Source organism: Bubalus kerabau, chromosome 4 (genome assembly GCF_029407905.1).
Source record: "Bubalus kerabau isolate K-KA32 ecotype Philippines breed swamp buffalo chromosome 4, PCC_UOA_SB_1v2, whole genome shotgun sequence".
NCBI classification, from domain to species: domain Eukaryota; kingdom Metazoa; phylum Chordata; class Mammalia; order Artiodactyla; family Bovidae; genus Bubalus; species Bubalus kerabau.
In genome coordinates this window covers 29,744,772-29,766,204 of record NC_073627.1, presented here as the reverse complement: position 1 = coordinate 29,766,204, position 21,433 = coordinate 29,744,772, and the positions used below count along the sequence as shown (strand labels likewise).

Genomic DNA, 21,433 nt, shown 5'->3' with positions numbered 1-21,433 from the left:
GGAGCGGGAGGAGTCTGCAAAATTCGGGCACAAAGGCTCCAGAGCCACCCAGCCTTGCTCACCCGCCTCCCGTCTGGGCGCTGCCTCCCCAGCACTGTCCTCACACCCTGAGTGTGCTTGGAGGAGGTGCTTGTTACCTCCCCACCTCACGGGTAACACCAGCTGCGCTCTCAGCTCCGGAGGGTTCCAGGGTCCTCATGGCCTCCACCTTGGAAAGCCGGCTGGGCCCCTGAGGAAGGGCCTGCCCGGGACAAGAAGGGGCAGCCAAGAGCCTACGAGCCACTCTAAGCAGTCACCAGCTGCTCAGATGCAGACACAAAGAGGATGGAGAAAGCTGACAGGAATGTTTTATTTCTCTACCTGTAGGGGGGGAGGGCAGCCCTAGTCCAGGAGGTCCCCACACTCCAGGCTGTCCAGCTCGCTCTGCACGTGGTCCACGTACTGGTTGATCTCCTTCACACGTTTGCGGTTCCTCATGATCTCATCCTTGTGAATCTGAGGGCAAGGCGGATCTTGAGCCTGTCTGCCTGAGTCTGCCCCACCTCCACCTACGTGTGGCTCCACCCCTAGTCTCCAAGGCGAGGTCCTGCCACCTGCCCTTGCCACACATCTGCTCACTTTGTCCAGCAGGTGTGTGCACCAGGAGTTGACCCTGGTCACCAGCTCATCCTCGCGATTGTCAATCTTCAGGAGGTGGATGTCATGCGAGGCCCCAACTGCGTTAACTATCGTGTCTTTGTCAACAAAGAGCTGGGAAGGAAAGAGTGGGTGAAGGGCCTGGATCCACCCTGAGCGCAGAGCTGCTGAGCCAGTGGGGAGAGGGGCTGAGGTCCCTGGGGGTGGAGGCGGAGCCTGCTCTGTGTCCCCACTTTCTTGCTGTTGGCCCAGCATTGCCAGTGACAGGGCAAGGGCCCCCGGGCAGCAGGGCAGTCCCTGTGGGGAGCGTGCCCTTCCCCTAAAGAAGATAGGACTAGCCCTGTGACTTCACCAAGGTTCTCAAGTCCAACTTGCCTGAAACCTGCCATCAGGTGGGAAATGTGAGGCCAGCCAGGGGTCTCGGGGCTGCTCTGAGGACAGAAGGTGCCATACGCCAATGGGTCTCTGCCGCTCTCATGTCAACCCAGTAGGCCTGGGCTCCTGCCTTCATGTTCCCACCCGGTTCCCCACTGTGGATGACACTGTGTCGGTCCCCCCCACCCCCACCCCAGGCCTGGCTGGAGGTCCCCGGAGCGGCCAGACAGAACCCCGCAGTGCTTCTCCAGTAACTAGAGGGAATCTCAGACCTTAACCTCCTTTGTAGTCACTGCGTCTTAGAAAGTGCCAGAACCCCCACTTTGGGAAAGCAGGCTGTCCCAAACCCAAAAGGTTTCAACCAACCTGTCAGTTGAAACCACTTAGTGGTCAGGAGCTCCTCTTTAGTGGGGCCGCTCTGAGTGCTTTACTTGTTAGCCTGTCACCTGCCCGTCTCCTCTTCTGCAGGTGTGAAATTAACGCTCCCGGGGTGGTTCAAGCTTTCCGGGGGGTGGGCCCCACGACGCCACCGCCCACCAGGAGCCCCGCCCACCGGGCTCGGGCTCCGCCCACTGGGCTCCAGCCCCTCCCCCCGCAATCACCGAGCGCACGTCGTCCGGCAGGTCCTCGTCCATCTCGCCCTTGACTATCTTCTCCAGGATGTTGATGGCGATCTCCAGGAGCTTCTCGTGGTGGTGGTTCTCCAGGTCCCGGCACTGCGCCATCGTGCAGCCGGAGTTAAGCCAAGGCCGGGCCAAGCAGACTGGAGCACCCTCCCCTGCACTGGCCCAGCTTGTCCTCCCCTTACGGGCCCTCCGAGTCCTCCGGCTCCCTCCACACCCCTTGGGGTCCCTTCTGGTTCCCTCCCCCACAGCCTTTTGTCCCCCCGCTGCTTGCAGCTCTCACTCTCCGTTGTATCCTAAAGGCCTCCTCTCAGAATCACTTCTCCCCAACCTCTGCTGCCCCCTGAGCCGGAAACGTCCTCCCCACCTCTCCAGCTGATCCCTCTGGTCCACCCTCTGGTCCTTACTTAGTGGACTCTCCCTCAGGGAGGGTCCCGACCTCCACTCGGCTGCCGCCATCTCTCTGACAGCAGGATTGGGCCCAGGAGGACAGGGGTGAACTTCAGGGCCCTGAGTTCAGGTGACAAAAGGCCGGGCATGCCCCACATGTCAGCCCCTAACCTGACATTGATCTGCTTACAGATGACTTGTCAGTGACATCAGCATAGAGGTTGCCTACCCCTGGGCCCAGCACCTGCAGCATGGGCTGGTCCAGGGGGAGGATTCTGGGGTGTGGTCTCCAGGTGAGGTCACTCGTGAGAGAACAGATGGCCAGGACTCGTGCTGCAGGCAGTAAGCCTGTGGAGCAACCCGCTATCTGGACTTCTGCTCTAACAAGGCGCCTTTGTGCTGGGGGTCAGGAAACACTCCTTAAACATTCCAGAGGGTTGGCAAACCTCCACCTCTTGAAGGTGGGCTTCCTTCCTCGATGAGAATGGGAGGTTTTACAACCCCATTTTCAAAGGTGGAGATGCCCGTTAAGCAGGGTTCTGTTTAAACTCACCTTGGTGGAGATACAGATCTTCCTGTAAGTCAAACGGGGCATAGGCAGTTCTGGTAAAATGTGAAGTCTGATTATAAAGCGCTGGCTTTTTACTCTCTGCCAGTGTGTCTAGGGCTCTGGTGGAGGGAGTAGGCATGGGAACCCACAGGGGGCCACCTGGAAGAGACCCCACTTATTTTCATCTTTTGTAAGCAGTGCAGAAGCTCTACCCTCTGTGTCTTTGGTTTAGAATGTGGGCGCCTCCCCGTGGGTCTGGTGGCGGGCACCATGTTTCGGGCTGAAGCCCCTGGCCCACAGTGCCTCCCTGGAGGGTCCTCAAGGAAAGGATATAGGCTCTGGACGTTCTCCACAAAGAGTCCCACCAGGTCGATGATGTTCCTTTCAAACATGTTTATAGTCTCCTGGAAATGATAAAGAACACGTGTGTTTAGACGTGACCTCTGCACAGAGTCGGACATGACTGAAACGACTTAGCAGCAGCAGCAGCAGCCGCTGACTTCATGCCAGAGCCACAGTGCTGCTTACGGCTTACCAGGTGGTGACCCAAGACCTTGAAACCGCCTGGCTTCACAGGGGGTGGTGACCACCTTCCCTCAGCTGTCACCCTCCAGCCTGTTCTCTCGCTCACCCCTCAGCCTCAGGGCTTTAGAGGGTGCCTTCTCCAGGCCTTAGCCTGTGCTGTCTCTCTGCTCGCCCCCCCCACCCCCCCGCAAGTATGCACACACAGAGCTCTCCCCCTCCCTGGGGCTTCCCAGTGGCATCTGGACCCATGGACTGTAGGCCATCAGGCCCTTCTGTCCATGAAATTCTCCAGGCAAGAATACTAGAATGGGTTGTCATTTCCTTCTCCAGGAGAATCTTCCCCACCTAGGGATCAAAGCTGAGTTTCCTACATTTTAGGCAAATTCTTTACTGTCTTAGCCACCTGGGAAGCCCCCTGCCTCCATCACCTCTGCAGAAACAAAATGAAGGAGTCGCTAGGAGCTAGGCTGCCTGCCAGCTCCACCACTGTCTGCAACTCAGGGAAAGTCATTAACTTCCCTGGGCCTCAGCTTCCTCTTCTGTGAAACGGATTTCTTCCACATAGGTTGTGGTGAAGCAGGAATGGATTTCTTCACACAAAGTACTTTGGGAGGTGCCTGGCAGAGAGGAGACCCTTGGGAGTGCCGGCTGCTCCCTAGGCCTCTTGCTTTCAAAGCTCCCACCTTTCTCCGTGAGGGTGGTCTTGCACAGCTGCATCCAGTGCTCGTCAAGGCACCGGCCTCACCCAGGTGCCACGGGGAGGGCTGCTGCCCCTGACTCGCAGGGTGGTCACGCCCCTGACCTGCCCTAGACTCCAGGGGCCGCAGGGTGGGCTGAGAGTACGGGGAGGGCAGGTTGAGTCTGAGAACTGCGAAAGCCGAGCTAAATATACATCTTTTAAATGTGTGTTAACACTCTTGTAATAAATGAAAATAGAGTCATTGATGAGACCTAAAGGAAACCAACCCTCAATACTCATAGGAAGGACTGATGCTGAAGCTGAAGCTTTGGCCACCTGATGTGAAGAGCCGACTCTTTGGAAAAGACCTTGTTGCTGGAAAAGATTGAGATCAGGAGGAGAAGCGGGCGAGAAGAGGATGAGATGGTTGGATGGCATCACTGATTCAGTGCACATGAGTTTGAGCAAACTCCGGGAGATAGTGGAGGACAGAGGAGCCTGGCAGGCTGCAGTCTATGGGGTTGCAAAGATTTGAACACAACTTAGCGACTGAACAACAGCACAGAAAAGCAAGGGCTCTATTGATTGCTTTTTGGCCATTAGTAAGACAAGCACAAGTTCTGGAGGACTGGGGGGTGATAGAAAGGGGACTCCCTGCTTGGGAAGGTTGGGAGCTACTGCCTGAGCCCTGACGCTGGCGGGCCGTTTTCAGCGGTGCCAGAGCCCCCATGGGGAGCAAGCTCTTCTCTCAGACACGGCAGGAACCTCTCCCAGTCTGGTGGGTCACTGTCTCTGCCCAGCCCGTTCTGTTCATCACTGTGCTCAGGGCCCAGCCTTGGCTGCTTGGCTGCTTGCTGAATGCACAGGTCAGTCTGGCTGCCCCAGATCAGGCAGCAGCGCTGTTAGGCTCCTTGCTCTGCCCTGAGATACGGTAACTACAAGTGGCAGTGCCGGCAGCCTTGGCTCCATCCCAGATTTCCAGAGCGGGGATGGGGTGGGTGGAAAGTGGGGGTACACTTTGTTTTTTGACAGTTCCGTGGGTCTAAGCAAAGACTCTCCCTGCCGGGGCTCCAGGCCATTCCTGGGTCAGGTGCTCACTCCAAAGAGACGAGCTCAATTCTTGTGCTGCACAAGGACCACTGGGCATCTCAGTGACTAGAAAGTGCTGGAGGCACAGAAAGCTCTCATGTGGGCCGCTGATTTGTACGGGAGGGTTCTGGCCCCCAGGAGGTGTGGCCTTGGCGGGTTCCTTCACTGCAGCCGTGGCTCACCCTCACAGCCACACCGGGCCCTTTGTCCGATTCCTGCATTGGAGCTGCACCCAGGCCCACCTCACCTCCAGCTGCTCCACCAGCTGCATCTCCAGCGTCATGAGCACGTTGAACAGCTCCGTGATGTCCTCGCTGTACTCCACTATCTTTGTCTCGATGTTACTCAGTTCACTTTCCTCTCGGATAGCGTTTAAACTCTGCAAACAAAACTGTGCTTTAGGCGGAAATCTACAATGAAGTGTAATTCCTGAAATGACAGGCGGTGGTTTGGTTTTGTGGGTCGGAACCTGGATTCTGGGGTTGGCCCACATTCAAGTGTCAGCTCCACCCCCTCCATGCAGGATGGAGGCAGTCAGAGCAGAGGCTCCACCAGCCGGGGAGTTACTGGAGGTGGAGGGGACAATAGCTTCAGAGTCACCTGGACCTGAATCAGGACCAGGCTGGGTCACTATGTGACCTCGAGTAACTCCCATCTCCTTGGGTGCAGGGGCAGAGAGCCTGAGCATCACAAAGCCAGGGGATGGGGTGGCATCTCTGAGGTCTTGGCTCAGTGGGGCTCTGATCAGGGAGGGGTCCACGACCAGCGGGGCAGTGAAGAGGGTTATCACACACGGTTGGACCCCCACAGTGCCCCGTGAGCACGTAGCTGCCAGTGGTAAGCAGACGCAGGTCCGTCTGTGAAGAGAGGTGCTAGTGGGCTGGACCGCATGGGTAGTCGGAGCCGCACCCAGTACCAGCCGTTCACTAATGAAGGGCCTGGGGGTTCGGCTGCTGGATGCAATGTCAGTGGAGTGACCCAGCAAGACTGGGGGTGAAGGGTGCTTGTGGTCATGGCCGCCCCATCTGGAGGAAGGTCAGGCTTCTTCCCGAGCTCAAGCCTGACATGAAAGCAAATCCTGACAGAGGGAAGATTAACATGTAAAATATAAAGCCATGAAAGTACCTCAAGAAAGAAATGGGGGAGGGGCCTTTAATAAATAATCTCAGAGTGGAGAAATCCTTTCTGGGTGTGACTGGAAGAAAAGATTGATAATTTCTACTACATTATTTTTTTTAAATTCTGAATGTCAGAAGTGCCGTAGACATTATGTTAAGACAAATAGGAAACAGGAAAATATTTGCAACTCATTTCACTGACATGGGGCTAATTTCTCAATTTATAAAGAGTTGCTACAAAGTAATCTAAACAAAAAAAAAAGAGACAGAAATAAAGAAATCAAAAACCAAATGGGTGAGGGCATATTATAAGAGTCCGGAAGAGAAGGCTCGGGTCAGCTGCCTAGTCTGAGGCGACATTCGAACATCGCCACGGTGGGGGCATCAGCTCTCCCTGAAGACACGCCCCAGACCTGGGAGCTAGGTCAACCAGTCTGCCCAGGGCTCCAGGAGCACTGGCTGGAGGACGTCCAGACATCCCAAGCCCAGTGGCTACAGGGACCCAACGTGATGGGGACGGGGACTGGGAGACTCGGCTGGCCCAGGGGCAGCCGCCAGGGACGTTGGCAACCACAGTTCTGTGAAATCCTCCCGTTTTCAATGTCAGAAGAACGCTCAAAACAGTTTAAAACCCTCTTCAGGCCAAATGCAATACATGTGTGAACAAACGAGCTCCTGCCCTGAGGTCTGAAGCTCTGGCTGAAGGTGGCTCTCATTAGTGGGAACACTGGGAGGCCTGTCAGCCTGACCTATGTCACCAGGGGGGGCGGTTTTCCTCCTCTTTAAACTAAGTCCTCAACCAGCTTCTCGCTCCTTTAACCTGGATGCTGTGGGGATTCACTGGCTTGCTGTGCCAGTGGTTTTTGGAGGAAAGCAAAGTCCATAGCTTTGGCTGCTGCTACTGCTGCTAAGTTGCTTCAGTCGTGTCCGACTCTGTGCGACCCCACAGACGGCAGCCCACCAGGCTTCCCGTCCCTGGGATTCTCCAGGCAAGAACACTGGAGTGGGTTGCCATTTCCTTCTCCAATGCATGAAAGTGAAAAGTCAAAGTGAAGTCGTTCAGTCGTGTCCGACTCTTAGCGACCTCATGGACTGCAGCCTACCAGGCTCCTCCGTCCATGGGATTTTCCAGGCAAGAGTACTGGAGTGGGGTGCCACTGCCTTCTTCATAGCTTTGGATCAGGTCAGTAATCCTGTCTGCAAAAGCAACGTTAACTGAAACCACTCTGCCGGGTACACATGGCCCTGCTTGCGGTGCGGCCTCTCTGCACAGTCTGTGTCACCCTGCTGTAGCCCCAGGAGAGGTGCCCAGAGCAGCGCTGACCCCTAGGAGAGGAGGGGGCCTGGCTTCCCAGGCTGGAACTCACGTGCAGTGGTCATCCTCTTTGTTGTCACCACCGGGGTAATGAAACCACCGAGGCAAAAAGTCATGGAGACCCCACTGTGAGCCTGGGATAGTGGAGGAGCTGCAGTGGGTGGGACAGGTAGAAGCCTGAGTTGGTGAACTGGTGAACAGGGACAATGACCAAGGAGGGGCTGGGCCTCTGGCAGGTGAGCACCTGCAGCGGGAGGTGGGGAGGGGGACGGGACCCACCAGCAAGTGCTTCTCCTCGAACTTAGCAATCTTGAGCTTGCCCTGCTCCTGGTTTTCTTGGATGGCCTCCTGCACACACTCCATGAAGGTGTCTAGCTCTGCCTTCCGCTTCTCCTGCTGCTTCAGGCCGTACTCGAAGATGTTCAGACAGATGATGACAAATTTATCTTTGTAGGTGAACGGCTGTTAAGGAAGCCTGCAGCTGCCCTGGAGGGTGGGCTGCCTGGGGGGTGGGCTGCTTGCAGTGGACTGCCTGGAGGGTGGGCTGCCTGAGGCTGGACTGCCTGGGGGTGGACTGCCTGGGGGGGTGGGCTGCTTGGGGGTAGCCTGCCTGGGGGTGGACTGCCTGGGGGGTGGGCTGCCTGGGGGGTGGACTGCCTAGGGGTGGACTGCCTGGGGTGGGCTGCCTGGGGGTGGACTGCCTGGGGTGGGCTGCCTGGGGGTGGGCTGCCTGGGGTGGGCTGCCTAGGGGTGGGCTGCCTGGGGGTGGGCTGCCTGGGGGGTGGGCTGCTTGGGGTGGACTGCTTGGGGGTGGGCTGCCTGGGGGGTGGGCTGCTTGGAGTGGACTGCTTGGGGGTGGGCTGCCTAGGGGTGGGCTGCCTGGGGTGGGCTACCTGGGGGGTGGGCTGCTTGGGGTGGACTGCTTGGGGGTGGGCTGCCTGGGGAGTGGGCTGCCTGGGGAGTGGGGATCTGCTTGGTGGGTACAGTCAGGTCGGGGTGGCATGTGGGCCTGGAGGCAGAGCCACAGTTGGGATGGAGCATAAGGTGGTGATGTCTCCACCTTCAGCCTGAGAATTCAGGGAGGGTCCTGGGTAGGTGGCTATGGTGACAAGTGCCCATCAGTCACATCCTCTGGGGGAAGGGATCAGGCCCAGCCTGCAACCCTTAACCGTGCAACATGTCTCCTCTGCAAGCTTGACTTCCCCAACTGCAGCCGGGGTCTGGGACAGCACTCACCCCGCGGGTGGTGACACAGTTGTAAACACTGGGTGCAGAGCACACAGCAGGACCGGGAACAGCTAGGCTGCGTCCCCGGCAACCTGGGCCCTGCTGACCAGACACCCCATGTGTTCTGACCTGGTCCTCGCTGCCCTGGGTGCACCGCCCTGGGGCCCAGAGGGGAAGGGGACTCCCCTTGGACTGGTGGCCGTGACCTGGAAGGATATGCCTCCAGGAGCTCGCCCACTCCGGGCAGGTGGGACAGCTTGCTGCCCTCTACGTCCTCAGCGTACATGCTGTCGAACAGGAAGGTGCCGTTTAGCTGCTCCACGAAGGCTGCCTGTGGTCAGAGACACAGCGGGCTTCCTGGGCAGGACCCCGTGCTAGGCACTGGGGCCATGTGTGCCCGGCCCTTGGGAAGGCAGGCAGGGATGGGCAGGCGAAGGGCTGGGTGAGGCCAGAGCTACAGAGGCAGAAAACTGAAGGGTGCCCTCAGCTTGGTCCTGCTGAGCAGGGGCACCCTGGGAGAAATGAGCATTCCTCGGGAACTGGCCAATGGGCCTAAGGACCAGGGACTGCTCTGAAAAACCACTCGGCACAGAGTCCCCGGCCCTGGAGCTAGAGCGGGGCCTGGGGGCCGCGAGACAGAGTTGGGGGTGGGGGCGACAGGTCAGTGTGACTGTCCTGACTGAGGCTCCAGCGGCCCAGAGACCCTGGGTACCAGCTGTTTTCAATTAAATGATAGGTTTTTGGGGCCTGGGCCCTGCCAACCTTCATGAACCTGCCGGAGAACGGGTGAGGTGGGGCGGGGCGGGGCGGGCGGGGCAGTGGGTCCCCGGCGGGCAGCCTTCACCTTGTGCTCCTCCAGCTCCTCCCGCCGGGCCTGCTCGTCTTCTAGCCGCGCCTGCATCAGGTTCTCCCGGTGCTTCAGCTCGTCGATGCTGTACTGGTGCTTCATCTCCGCCAACTCTTTCTGTTGGAGAAGCGGGAAGGGGCATCGTTACCCTGGGACCAGGGGTCCCTCGGAGCCGCTGGCCTCCCCGCATAGGCGGGGCCTGGACAGGAGTGGCTTGTCTTCCCTCCCCCGCCCTTCCCAAGTATTCTGAGCCTCGGGTAAATCAGTGTGGGAGCCGCAAGGGCAGGCTGAGCGAGGATGTGGGCCGTCCCTGGGGTGGAGGCCCCCTCGCAGACCCGCTGGCTCCCACACCTTCCCCGGCTGGGCTCTGGCCCTGTTTTAGGGGTGCACAAGGGGAGAGCTGCAGTGGGGGGTGCGAGCCACAGGCCTGGGCACAGCGCTCTCGGCTTATTCTCAGCATTTGAGCCCCCCGTTGCCCTTCAAAGTATTGCCTAAATGCAAAAAAAGTAAGACTTGACAGTCTTGAAATTCAAATTTTCACAGTCCTGTCCTGTTCCTGGACAAGAGAAGGGCATGGTTGGGGACGGAGGGGCAACTCTCTGACCCCCCTGGTATCTGTGGACCCCCAGTCTCTGTGGATCCCCACTGGTCTCTGTGGACCCCTCTAGAAAGGTTCCTGCGAGCAGAGAGCTCCACACTTGGAAGGCGACGCAGCAGCCAGGTCAGCAGGGTCAGCACAGAGACCCGGGGACCAGCCAGCTCTCCCGGTGCCCCCACGTCACCTCAGGGCCTCCCCCAACTCCAGACACAGGCTCCTTCCTCCCAGGAAAGGCAGCAGCTTCTGATGGGGGGATGGCAAGTCCCCCACCTCCTCATACCCTGCTTTCATCCCGTCCTGCTGCCAGAGGCCTCCCGTCGGGCAGGGTTTTTTCCCCCTGGGGGCAAAGCACCCACAAACTGGTCACACGGCAAAGGGTAAAACGCTCCCCCAGCAGGGGTGTAGGACAGAGGCAGGGGTGGCCTGGCCAGGCAGTGGACGGCGGGGGTGGGGGCTTCCTCATGGGGTGAGGCTCCCGCAGGCCCGAGACCCTGGCTCTGCTGCAGACCAGTTGGGCCCAGCTCCCTGATGGCCCCCTTGGCCGTGGGGTCCTGGGGGCATCTCTCTGGGGTCAGCGAGGTTGGCACTTTGGAGTGCTACCATGACCTTTCAGTGTCACTCCTGGGTCGCCTATTGTGGGGGTGAGTCCTGACTCTGCCCCAAGCTGCTGAGCCCACTGAGGGCCGACTCTCACTTAGTCTCCCAGACTTGTTCACGGAGAAGCAGACAGAGCAGGACGGCAGCGAGGAGGCGGGAGGAGGCCCAGGACAGGGCCTGGCCAAGAACGTGCACCACAGTGACTGGGGCCGGAAGGGTCAGGAGCCTCCAGGAGGGGCCGCTTTCCTCTCCTCCCGTGGACGGGGCCCTCCCCAGATGCCCAGGGCCTGGACGCTGACCCGCGGAGCCCATGTTGAAGGGAGACGCTACCATGTGGTCGTCGAGGCGCCGGAAGTCCAGGTACACAAGGTCGGGGAGGTAGGCGCAGATGAACATCTTGTAGTCCTCGTCCTCGGCCACCGGGTTCCCGGACAGGCTGAGCGTGCGCAGGGCCTTGAACCGCCGCAGGTAGATGATCTGAGGGGAGAGCGGGCCTGTCTTCTTTCTCTTCCCTCTGCCCATGCTGGGAAGCCACGAGAAGGAGCCGCGGTCTTTGCCAGGGCCAGTGGACGGGGTCCCACACTCACTGGGGGCCCAGTCTCCTCGTCTGTGAAGGGGCCGCAGGGGTGTCACACGCAGGTGTTGAGAGGACCCAACGCCGCAAGGAGCACCAAGAAGAGGGCCGGCACCCGCTCCCCAAGCGCCCGCTGTCCCTCCGCCTCCACTCTCAGCATAGGCGCCCTTTCCACCCGTCAAGTGCTCTGAAAGGCCCTGTGCCCTGAAACTCAGCAGAACCTGGATCTACTGGGTAGCAGCTTGTGGGCCCACCACTAACAACCATTTAATTTTTCTGTTGTCAGTAACGGGGGACTTTCAGCAAGACCACCAGCCCCTCATCGGACAGCATCTCCTCCCCTGTGTGAAAGACAGAAGAGAAACCTGCTTCTGTTCCTTCCTGAAGGGATTCCCTTGTCAGTTGTTTATTCGTTCAACAAACATCACTGAGCACCTGCCCTCCTGGGGACACAGTGGGAACAGAGCCCTCAGAGCAGAAGCTGACACTCTAAGGGCAGGGGACAGGAATGCTTCAAAAGTCAGCAGAGGGACTTCCCTAGTAGCACTGCACATAAGAATCTGCCTGCCAATGCAGGGGACACAGATTCCATCCCTGGCCCTGGAAGATCCCACCGAGCAGCTGAGCCCCCGTGCACCAAGGCCACTGGGCCTAGATCCCGTGCTCTGCAACAAGAGAAGCCACGACAATAAGAAGCCAGCACGCCGCATCTGGAGAGTGGGCCTGCCTCCTCCATCTGCGCAACTGGAGGAAGCCTGAGGAAAGCAGTAAAGACCCAGAACAGCCAAAAATAAATGTTTTTTAAAAGTCAGAGTCATTGCTGTTGGTTATAAGTACTCGAAGAACTCGAGGTGGGGAGGTAGGGAGGGAGCCTTAGGGACAATGATGGGGGTGGGGTTCCATTAGGATTTGAGCCTCTGAACTCTGAGGAAGCAGCGGGAAGAGCAGTGGCTAGTGTACTCCCAGGAGCAGCACAAGGGAAGGCTGCGCCGTGGGAAAGAGCGTGGCCGGTGCCAGGAAGCAGGGAGGGGCCGGGAGGTCTGAGATGATACTGAGAACAAGGCCAGCGCTGATTCACCTGAGACCTGGTGGGCGGCGGTCAGGAGTTTGAAAGCTGTCTTAGGGAAATGGGAGCTGTTAGAGTTTTCAGGGTATGTGGGGTGGGGCGGGGGGTCAGGACCTTATTTCATTTTAAGAGCTCTCCCAGTGGGATTCCAGTTTTCGTCTTTGGGATCATCAAAGCAAGAAAGGTCTGGGAGCAAAGTGTGCTGTGGGTGGTTAGAGGGACAGGACTTCTCGTCATTGCTGCTGGGTCTGTAAGTGGTTCCACTTCTGTAGATGGCCACACAGCAAGACCCATCACAATGAGAAAATGCCCTCGGACCCAGCAACTCCACCTGGAGGAATTCATCTCCCACAGGGGCTCATCCAGGTACACAGTCAGCCCCGATCAAAGACATCCCCAACAGCCTGTGTGTGACAGCGTGAAGTCGGAGAACACCTCAGCATCCACCCATGGGGCCTGGAGAACTCCATCCTGCACGATCTAGGCAATGGAATGGCCTGTGGTGTAGAGGGCACCGATGACTTGGGTGGGGGGGGACGACCCAAGGCAGGCTCTGGAGAGTAGCTGGACAGGTGTGACAATCGTGAGAAACGTTTCGACAGTAAGATGTCCAGAAAGACACATGTGCAATATAGGAGCAGCTGTGGCCTTTGGCAGGGGACACCGGCTGAGGTCAGGAGCGAGGGGCTCTGCTGTGCGTGCCCTGAGTTCTGCTGAGTCAGCCACTTGCTTTTAATTCAATGAACAAAATGAAAACAAGCCTAATAAATACATAACAGGAAAGTCTATAATCAGATGTAAGAAACTCAGGGCAGGTAAGGACTGAAACCAGAGATGCTCTGGGCTTGTTGGCCGTGAAGCCAGCGCCCCCTGCCTGTCTCTCTGGGGACCAGCTGCACCTGCTTCTCCTGTCTTCATGGGGTGGGGGGTGCGTGCCTGGCACCCAGCATGCCCTGGGGAAACGGGGACAAAAGAACAGCCCAAGCCAGGGAGGGAGGGGGGTGTTCACAGCAGGGTGGGGCACGGCCTGAGTCGGTGTCCCCTCCCTGCCCAGGCCTGGATCTGCTCAGGGTCAGGGCCAGTGTCTGAGGATGACAAGTCAGAGGCAGTCCACTCACATACAGGCTCCCAGGTGCTGGACCTACCCAGGCAGCAGCAGCTCTAAACACTCAGAAAGGTTTCCACAAGCACGATCTAGGGCTATTTGGGGTTTACCCTTAACTGAAAATTCCTGAATAAGCACCATTTCCTCCATAGCCCCTCTGTGCCCTGTCCTGCCACAGCTGCCCTACATGGACAGACTTGACCCTCACGATGGCCTGTGGGGTGGAGTGCTGTCTGTCCTCAGGAACAGATGGGCACTGAGCCCTGGATGCTGAGTTCCTGGCCCAGGGCCTCCCCCCTGCCAATCCGTTGCTCTAGCTGCTCTGCCTGGGGCACTGCCCTGTAGCCTCTGCCGGCCCTGCCAGCAACCTGAGGCTGCTGTTGGTCTCTGTCCCCACTGGGCACAGGCCAGATGCCCCACAGGCAAGAGGGCCCCCCTCAGCAATGTCTGCTGAGTGAGTGGGGGTGGGGCACATATGCACCCACATGCAGGCCCCCACGGGTTAAGCTGGTATCTGAATGTCCTTGAATCTGGATTCTGGCTTTTCTAGGATGGGGTGGGAGGCGGTGGGGAGCTCCTCCCATGGTCCCCCCCACCCCTGCCAGAGCCCATGCTCACATTCATCATGTTCCCGATATGGTTGTTGCCCAGCGACAACACCTGCAGCTTGACCAGAGCGTCCAGTGAGTCGATCTTGCTGATGCGGTTGTTGAACAGGCTCAGATCCTCCAGGTTAACCAGTGTGTCCAGACCCTCAATGGCCTCAATGTTGTTGAAAGACAGGTCTGGAAGACGGGCCTGGCTTAGGGGGACTGTCCTGGAGCTGACCCCCCACCTCCTTCCCGGTCGCAGAGGCGGGCAAAGGCTCCCATCTGTGCAGCCTGCAATCTGGGATGGAAACTCACTGGGGGTGGGGTCAGCACATCTCGGGGAGGGGGAAACCCTTGAGGCCAGGCCGCCCCACACTCCAGGCCCAATCCCAGCTGACCTGAGGACCCTCTCTACTCCAGGTTTCTCATCTTTGGGAATCAAACTGCTTTTTCCCACCGCAGTGTTGGGGTTTGAGGGGGTTGTGGCTGCAACACTATCCTGGAACACAGATGGCCCCAAGGCCCAAAGTGGGAACTTTTCACGAGCTCTCAGCTAAAGCCCTCATGTTTAAGGGGCTCCAGAAGTCATTTAGCCTCCCCAGCCCCTCAGGGGATGCTGTCCTGGGACACTTTCCCTACGCCAGGACCGCCCTGTGCTTTTCCTTGTTTCACCTTCACAAGCAGAGGTGTCATTACCACGTCTTAGGGATGAGGGAGCCGAGATTCAAGGGTGCCAGGTGCCCAAGGTCAACAACATGTAAGGAAAGTGAGGTGCGGGAGCTGAGCTCACGTATCCAGAATGTGTTAGCAGCTCGGCAGAGCGGGGCCTGACTGGGTTCCCCCACTTCCTTTCCTGCCAGGCTCTGTTCTTTGCAGATGAGCTGGTAGATGTTTAACAAAGGGGTTGGGGGGGGGGGTGGACAGCTAGGATTTGTAGCACCTGCAGATTGCTGTGGTGTAAATACTCCTACTGCCAGTGTCAGGCTACCAACAGGGCATCCCTGAGTGTAGAGTTGGGACAAGATGTGGGCAGCAGGACTAGCCGGCTCCAGCTTACCCTCAGCACTGCGACAGCTGACTGGCCACCAGCAGGGCCTATGCATGTGGTGGGGGGTGGTGGGCTGTGGGTACAGGAGGGGCTGTGGGTACAGGCAGGAGCCATGGGTACAGGCAGGGGGCCGTGGGTACAGGTGGGGGTGGGCCTTGGGTGCAATAGGGGGATGTGGGTACAGGGGGGCCGTGGGTATGGCGGGGCCATAGGTACAGGTGGGGGCCATGGTTGCAGGCAGGGGGCCATGGGTGCAGGTAGAGGGCTGTGGGTGCAGGTAGGGGGCGGCTATGGATTCAGGGGGGGCTGTGGGTGCACCGAACCATCAAACACCCTCTCCTCATCCCACACCCCTGCATCCCAGGGCCCAGCTCCTCCCGGCTGTGGCTGCATCCCTGGGTGACCATCACTGGACAGAGGCTTTCCTGCTTCCAGCAGATGGAGCACCTGCTGGAGGGGGCCAGCACTGGGCCAGCAGGGAAGTGGGGCTGCGTGGGGCCTCACCCAGCCAGACCAGGCGTGTGAGGTTCTCCAGGCCCTCGATCTTCTCAATGTTGTTGTTGTCCAGCTGCAGCTTCTGAAGGCTCTCAAACTGCCAGAGGTTGTCGATGCGGAGGATGTCTGAAACAATGGAGGGCACGCCCAGGTGGGTGTCAGGGTTTAGTACCAGTGTCATGGGGGCTGGATGACGGATGCTGACTGTGGGAGAGGCCCCAGAAGCCCTGTTGCCTTCCCTGGGGTGCCAGGGACCCTGGAAGTGTGGGCCCAGCTCTGCGGAACTCAGAGTCCCTGTTAGTGCTGGTGCTGGGGCCACTGTGGGCCACACTGCAAGACGGAGGCAGGCGGGCCCTCCAGGGCAGGGACTCACACGGCTCCCCCTCGAAATGCCTGGGCTCGGTCAGAGGGCACAGCAGGGCCCCCCAGGGTGACAAAGGGAATCAAGGCTACAGGGACGGCCAGCTGAGCATTTTGGGGGGTGCTCTGGCCACAAGGACCCTGCATGTCTCTACCTAGAATTGCATGCTGTGTGTCTGCCCAAAGATGGGGGCCCATAAGGGGCAGAGAAATGGCCCCCGAATGTCCATATACTATGAGGGGAAGAACTGCCCACACAGAGGTGGGCTCCTCACGTCACTGATCCTGAGTCCTCTGAAGACCAGCTCCCTGTCATGCGGCTGACTGCCCCCTTGCTCCTGAGGCAGGCAGACCTTCTGTCACAGCCACCAAGAGTGCCACCCTCACTCGATATCAAGTCTAAAACCACGCATGCTGGTCTTGTGCCTTTCAACCCAGGTGGCCCAAATGCGACCAAGGACCATAGACTGTGGACCGTGTATGGAACTGGCTGCCCGCACCCACCCTGCCCGGCCCCACCCGGGACACGCACTCTGGAAGTCCAACTGCAGGGACAGGACGTCCTTGAAGAGAATTCCCTCCTGCTTGGCCAGCTGCCCGGCCTCCTCTCGCGGGCCCTGCTCCCCTACAGCCAACTTAAGCATGTCATCATCCATCACTCTGGGCTCCATGTCGTACAGCCGGTTCATCCTTCCTGGAAAACACCAACACCCTGGCTGAGGCCGCCTCTCCTGCCTCCCTTTGAGGGCGGGGCCTGGCCAGTATCCTTTCACTGCATCATGGAGTAGTGTGGCGGCCATGACACTCTGAAGGCAGGCCCTCCCACTCTTGGCTGCTAAACCTGGGCCTCCCCAGACCCCTGCTGGCCTGGTGCCCACCAACAGTGGCACACCCCTTGTCTCCACAACCAGGCTGTGACCCTTACCCCAGCCCCAATATCCACACTGATCCCTTTAGCCTCTGGAGCTCAGATGCCTGCAAAGCTGTCGCCATCTCGGGCCTCTGGCTTTCTGTGCCTACCCTTGTTGGGTTTCTCAGCACCAACCACTGATCACAGTCCTTGGTGGCCCCAGCCAGGCCCGCCAGGCCCGGCCCCTCTTCCCTGAGAGCCTCACCCTCTGAAGGTGGCCATATCTGTAAGCACCCCCAACCACAGGTGCCCAGGGTGTAGCCACTGATGCACATGGACTCAAGCTGGCTGTTCGTGACCCTCCCCAGAGAGACGTGAACTGCGGCCACAGGACAAAGAACCTGTCAGCGCTGGCTACTTGAGCTGGGAAGGCACTGGGATCTAAGGGCTGGTCAGGGACATGGTGAGTGAGAGAGTAACAGGGCCTGTGGAAGATGGACAGACAGAAGCGAGATGGGAACTTGATCCAGGAAAAACGACAAAAGGACAGGCAGAGGCTGCCTTCCCCTCGCTGGCTTCCTGGCCCCTCCTGCTCCAACCCCAGGCCCCTGGACCTCTGACCCCAGGCCCCTAGACAGGGCACTGACTTCAAGAGTTAAATCTTCATTTCCCTAAACTAACCCAGGAGGTATCTGTTGCTACTGGTCCAAAGGGATTTGGCGGAGGCATAGTGGGGTGGATCACGGACGAACCTGCACTGCTGTTCTTGGTTGGACAGAGCCACGGTCCTGGGCAGCTTGACCGCAGTCCATCGTTACCAGCCATCCTAGCACACCCAGAAGGGCTGGACCCCGTGGGAGGGCACATGCTACTGGAAGCGCCCTGATTCTGCCTCGGAATGCTCTGGACATTCAGTCTTCCCCCTACTCTCCACCCCGTTCTCACCTGCCTGCTGGCTTCACCTCCTACCTTGGCCCTTGCGTGCCCACGCCAGGCCTCCCTGCCCCGCTGGTCCCTGATGATGCAGCCCCGGAATTGTCGTTTTATTCCAGCGAGCGCTGCTGGGGAGACTCCTGGTGTTGGGCAAAGTGGGGCGGGCCTGGCAATCCTGCACCTGGTCTCAGAGACCCCTTGCCTGGCTGCCTCTCCCGCACCCCGCCATGCAGCTTGCACAGTTGTGCATCTTCTGTTTCTGGAGTGTCCACGAGCCTGGTCCCAGTGGCCCCAGAGCAGGAACAGCCTCCCTCTTTCTGCACCCACTTCTCCTCTGAGTTTCTTCTCTTCCTGGGTCCCTCCACACTCTCTCATCTCCTTCAACTGATTGACTCAACCTCTGAAAGACATTTCTAGTCCTCTACCTCTCTCTATCTCCCCATTCTTTGGAGACAATTTTTCTAAAATTTCCCATAACTTGACACCAGCTTCTCTCCGGGGAAATTTTAATGTGCCGTATTTGGCAGATGCTACTTGAAAGTGTTTGTGCTCCCCCCCCCACCCCTTTTTTCCCTTTACAGACAAGTGCTGTGCTGTGGGAAATGATTCATACTCTGATTTCAAAACTTTGGCTGACTTCTCATCACTCCTGTCACACAAGGGCCTGGTCCCTGAGCCGGGTCGAGCCTGCTTCCAGTCAGGCCCAACAGTCATCACGTGGTGTGGAACATCTGTGTTTGTTACACACACCAGAGATGGATTCACACCCTTGGGCAACTGACTTTGCTTTCCAAGCCTTCGACCTCCTATCTGTAAAAGATGGGTAACTCCTCCCTCCAATATTTGTTTAAGATCATTTATTTAGTCCACAAATGTGCAATGAACAGCTACTACATGTGTGGATAAGACTCAGTTAGTGGGTTTAGGAGTATTGTGATTCATAGACCTCCTTACCTCTGTTTCAGACCCAATTCAGATGATCATGAAGTGAAGTGAAGTGAAGTCGCTCAGTCGTGTCCAACTCTTTGCGACCCCATGGACTGCAGCCTCCCAGGCTCCTCCGTCCATGGGATTTTCCAGGCAAGAGTACTGGAGTGGGTTGCCATTTCCTTCTCCAGGGAATCTTCCCGACTCAGGGATTGAACCCGGGTCTCCTGCATTGCAGGCAGACGCTTTACCCTCTAAGCCACCAGGGAAGCCCTACAAACCTTTAATTATAAATGGTGACAAGTCTGTGGGTGTAGGGAACTATGAGAATATACTTGTGGGGACCTGGGCTGAGACCTGGAGGATGGGCAGGAGAGAAGGAGGAAGGGTCTTTAGGGTGAGGGTCCTGAGCTGGGAGAGGAGGAGGCAGGTTCCACCGGGATGCCCAGAGTGGCAAGGCCTCCAGGGGTGTTGTGATCATCCCAGGATCTCTAGGAGGCTCCAGGGCGTGAAGAGGATGTGACGTGACCAGAGTTTAATTTGGAGAAGCTCATTCTGGCTTGTTGCACTGAGAATGTCAAGAGTCGAGAGGTGATTGGGCTGCAGGTAAGAAGTGGGTTTGAGAGACCTCTAGGAACGTAGTTTATGTGAGGGACTGACTCTGCAGTTTTCAGGTAAGAAAATGGAAGCTGGTTAAGGAGGTCAAGTGACACCCACGCTGACAGACACATCCTGTGCATGCTGAGGTAGGAGGTCAGACATGCAGAGCTCAGGCTCTTAATCAGACTCAACTGCACCCTCATGCTGTGGGTCATTGTCACAGTTCACACTGTTTCTTATAACTGTTCCAGGTTTGCCCCCAAACCAGGACAGTCCTCCCTGAGGGGGTTTATCCGTACTTCCCCACCCAGCCGGGGCTGCTGTTGACTTGCCTGACAGTAGTGTTGTTGTGGGTCGGGAGAACAGCCAAGAGCCTTACACCTCCTCACAGAGAACCAGATCCTGAATCGTCCAGCGAAACAAGGACTTGGCATCAAGTGGACCTGGAAAATGGAGCCCCTATTGGCCGTGAATTGATAAGAGAAAACCACCCTCTTCTGAGTGCTCACCACGCTCTGGAGTAACGTTCATGATCAAATTACAGGTCTGGTCTGGGAGCCAGCAGAAAAGGGAGCCCTATTGCCCTGACTGTCCAGACGGGGAAACTGAGGCCCAGGAAGGGAGCTGCTGACGGGGCATCCACGTTCCAAGCCAAAACCCTTTACTAAGAGGAAGGCTAGCTCTAAGGAAGAGGAACAAGGTAGCGGCAGTTGAGAGGTCGGGCAGACGGTCAGTGATGTCCTCCTGAAGAGGGATCAGTGGGCCGGGTACCTCGCTCTGGCTCGGAGGCCGGGGGTGGGACCTTAAAGGTCTCGTTGGGGCCTGCGCCCATAGGAAACGCTTCCCGAGCTTCTCTCCCCACGAGGCCTGAAGGCCCTGACCGGCGTGGGGCGGCCAGCAGGCTCCTTCGTGAAAAGGTCAAGTCCTTCAGCACCCTCTCGGCTCCGGGCTCTCAGCTTCTCTGGCACAGTCCGCCACCTGCTCGTGGTAGCGGAGCTGGGTTGCTAGGAGAACCAAGCGCCGCACTCCGTTGCTAGGGGGAAGTCAGGAAGTAGACATCCTGGGTGAAAGTTCTGGGCGGGGAATGTCACCCAGCACCAACCAGCCTTAGAGAAAACAAATGCTTGTCCAGTCAGCACTCTCCCTGGGCGGGGAACTTACTAGCCCCGCCCTCCCCTGCCCGCTTTTTGAGTGAATGATTTGGTTCTTGTCCAGTAACAGTAAGGATTCACTCGATTGACCAGTACATAAATGAATCAAAATACACAGACTCTCGTCGGGAGGCGGGCCAGGGGAGGCGACGGAAATTCCTGTGACTTTGCTAGACACCCCGCCCAATCGGACGCCGCGGGGTGGGCGGGATTTCGTGGAGGGTGGTGTGGTTACCAATCGGAAGAGGGCAAGGCAGTCCTCGCCCAATAGGGACAGGCGGGGCGGGGCCAGCGGCGGGCACCGGCGTTCCAGAGGGTGGGGCGGGGGCAAGTGTCAGTCAGGCCGGGAGCGCGGCAGGGGACGCGGAGACCGGGCGGCTGACGCGCGAGGGCCGCTGCCGAGCCGTCCGCCCAAGATGGAGTTCCTCCTGGGGAACCCGTTCAGCACGCCGGTGGGGCAGTGCCTCGGTAAGGCCCTCACCGCGGCGTCCCGAGACCTGGGCGGTGCTCCGCGCGTTGCTGCGCGGCGGGGCCCAGCCCCGCGCCCCAGCCCGGCCGCCGCGGTCCCAGCGGGCTCCCTGCCCCGGGCCCGTCGGGCTGAGCCAATCTCAGCGGCCGGGAGCGGGGAGACCGGCGCGCCCCTGGGAAGGTTGGCGGGGGCGGGGGCGGCCGCGGCCGTGCCGGCTGACGGCCGGAGCCCGGGCCAGGTAGCTTTGCCGCCGACTCTCCCCGTGACCTTGTGCGAGTCGCTGCCCTGTCAGGTCTAAAGTTCCGTCTGTCAGAGGCGGTCCTCATGTCTCTGGAGCTACTGTCTGCCTGGTGGCTGTCACGTCCCAGCGTCCTCAAGTCTGCCGACGCCGGCCTTCTGGGGGCAGGTGGAGAGGGGATTACTCGGGGGTGCAAACCCTCTGGGCGTTCCGGGCACCGGGATGACCAGCATCCCGGTGAGGAAGCCCGAGGTGGGGTTGAAGGACCACCAGAGGCCTGCCCCGTGAAATTTCCTGACTGACGAGCAACATGCCTTTTCACCCAAGGCGGGAGCTCACGCCAGGCGTGATCCGTCAAGAATGTGGATTGGTTTCTTTTAAAACTGGGTTCCTCCTGGTTGGTGGAAAGACTGGTAAAACGCCTTCTATGAGCAGGGACCTTTGGCGTCCTTATGGGC

At 58.6% G+C, this 21,433-nt stretch overlaps 2 protein-coding genes across 8 annotated transcripts in view; one reads left to right on the top strand and one right to left on the bottom strand.

Moving 5' to 3' along the window:
- Positions 1-344: 344 nt before the first annotated feature.
- On the bottom strand, positions 345-16,496 carry DRC3 (dynein regulatory complex subunit 3). Its single transcript, XM_055576323.1, has 12 exons — positions 16,340-16,496; positions 15,457-15,573; positions 13,933-14,099; positions 10,900-11,046; positions 9,372-9,491; positions 8,746-8,858; positions 7,580-7,754; positions 5,115-5,246; positions 2,908-2,978; positions 1,614-1,737; positions 619-750; positions 345-495 (listed from the first exon to the last, which is right to left on the bottom strand). The coding sequence occupies exons 1-12, from the start codon at positions 16,494-16,496 to the stop codon at positions 382-384; spliced, it is 1,569 nt and encodes a 522-aa protein (XP_055432298.1). The 3' UTR covers positions 345-381.
- A 4,086-nt stretch (positions 16,497-20,582) lies between these two features.
- Positions 20,583-21,433, top strand: part of TOM1L2 (target of myb1 like 2 membrane trafficking protein) — a 72,255-nt gene continuing 71,404 nt past the window's right edge. For all 7 annotated transcript variants that reach the window (XM_055576318.1, XM_055576322.1, XM_055576321.1 and 4 more), the window contains exon 1: positions 20,583-20,736. In XM_055576318.1, coding sequence (XP_055432293.1) covers positions 20,685-20,736 — 52 coding nt within the window. In that variant the 5' untranslated portion in view covers positions 20,583-20,684. The remainder of the gene's footprint in view (positions 20,737-21,433) is intronic.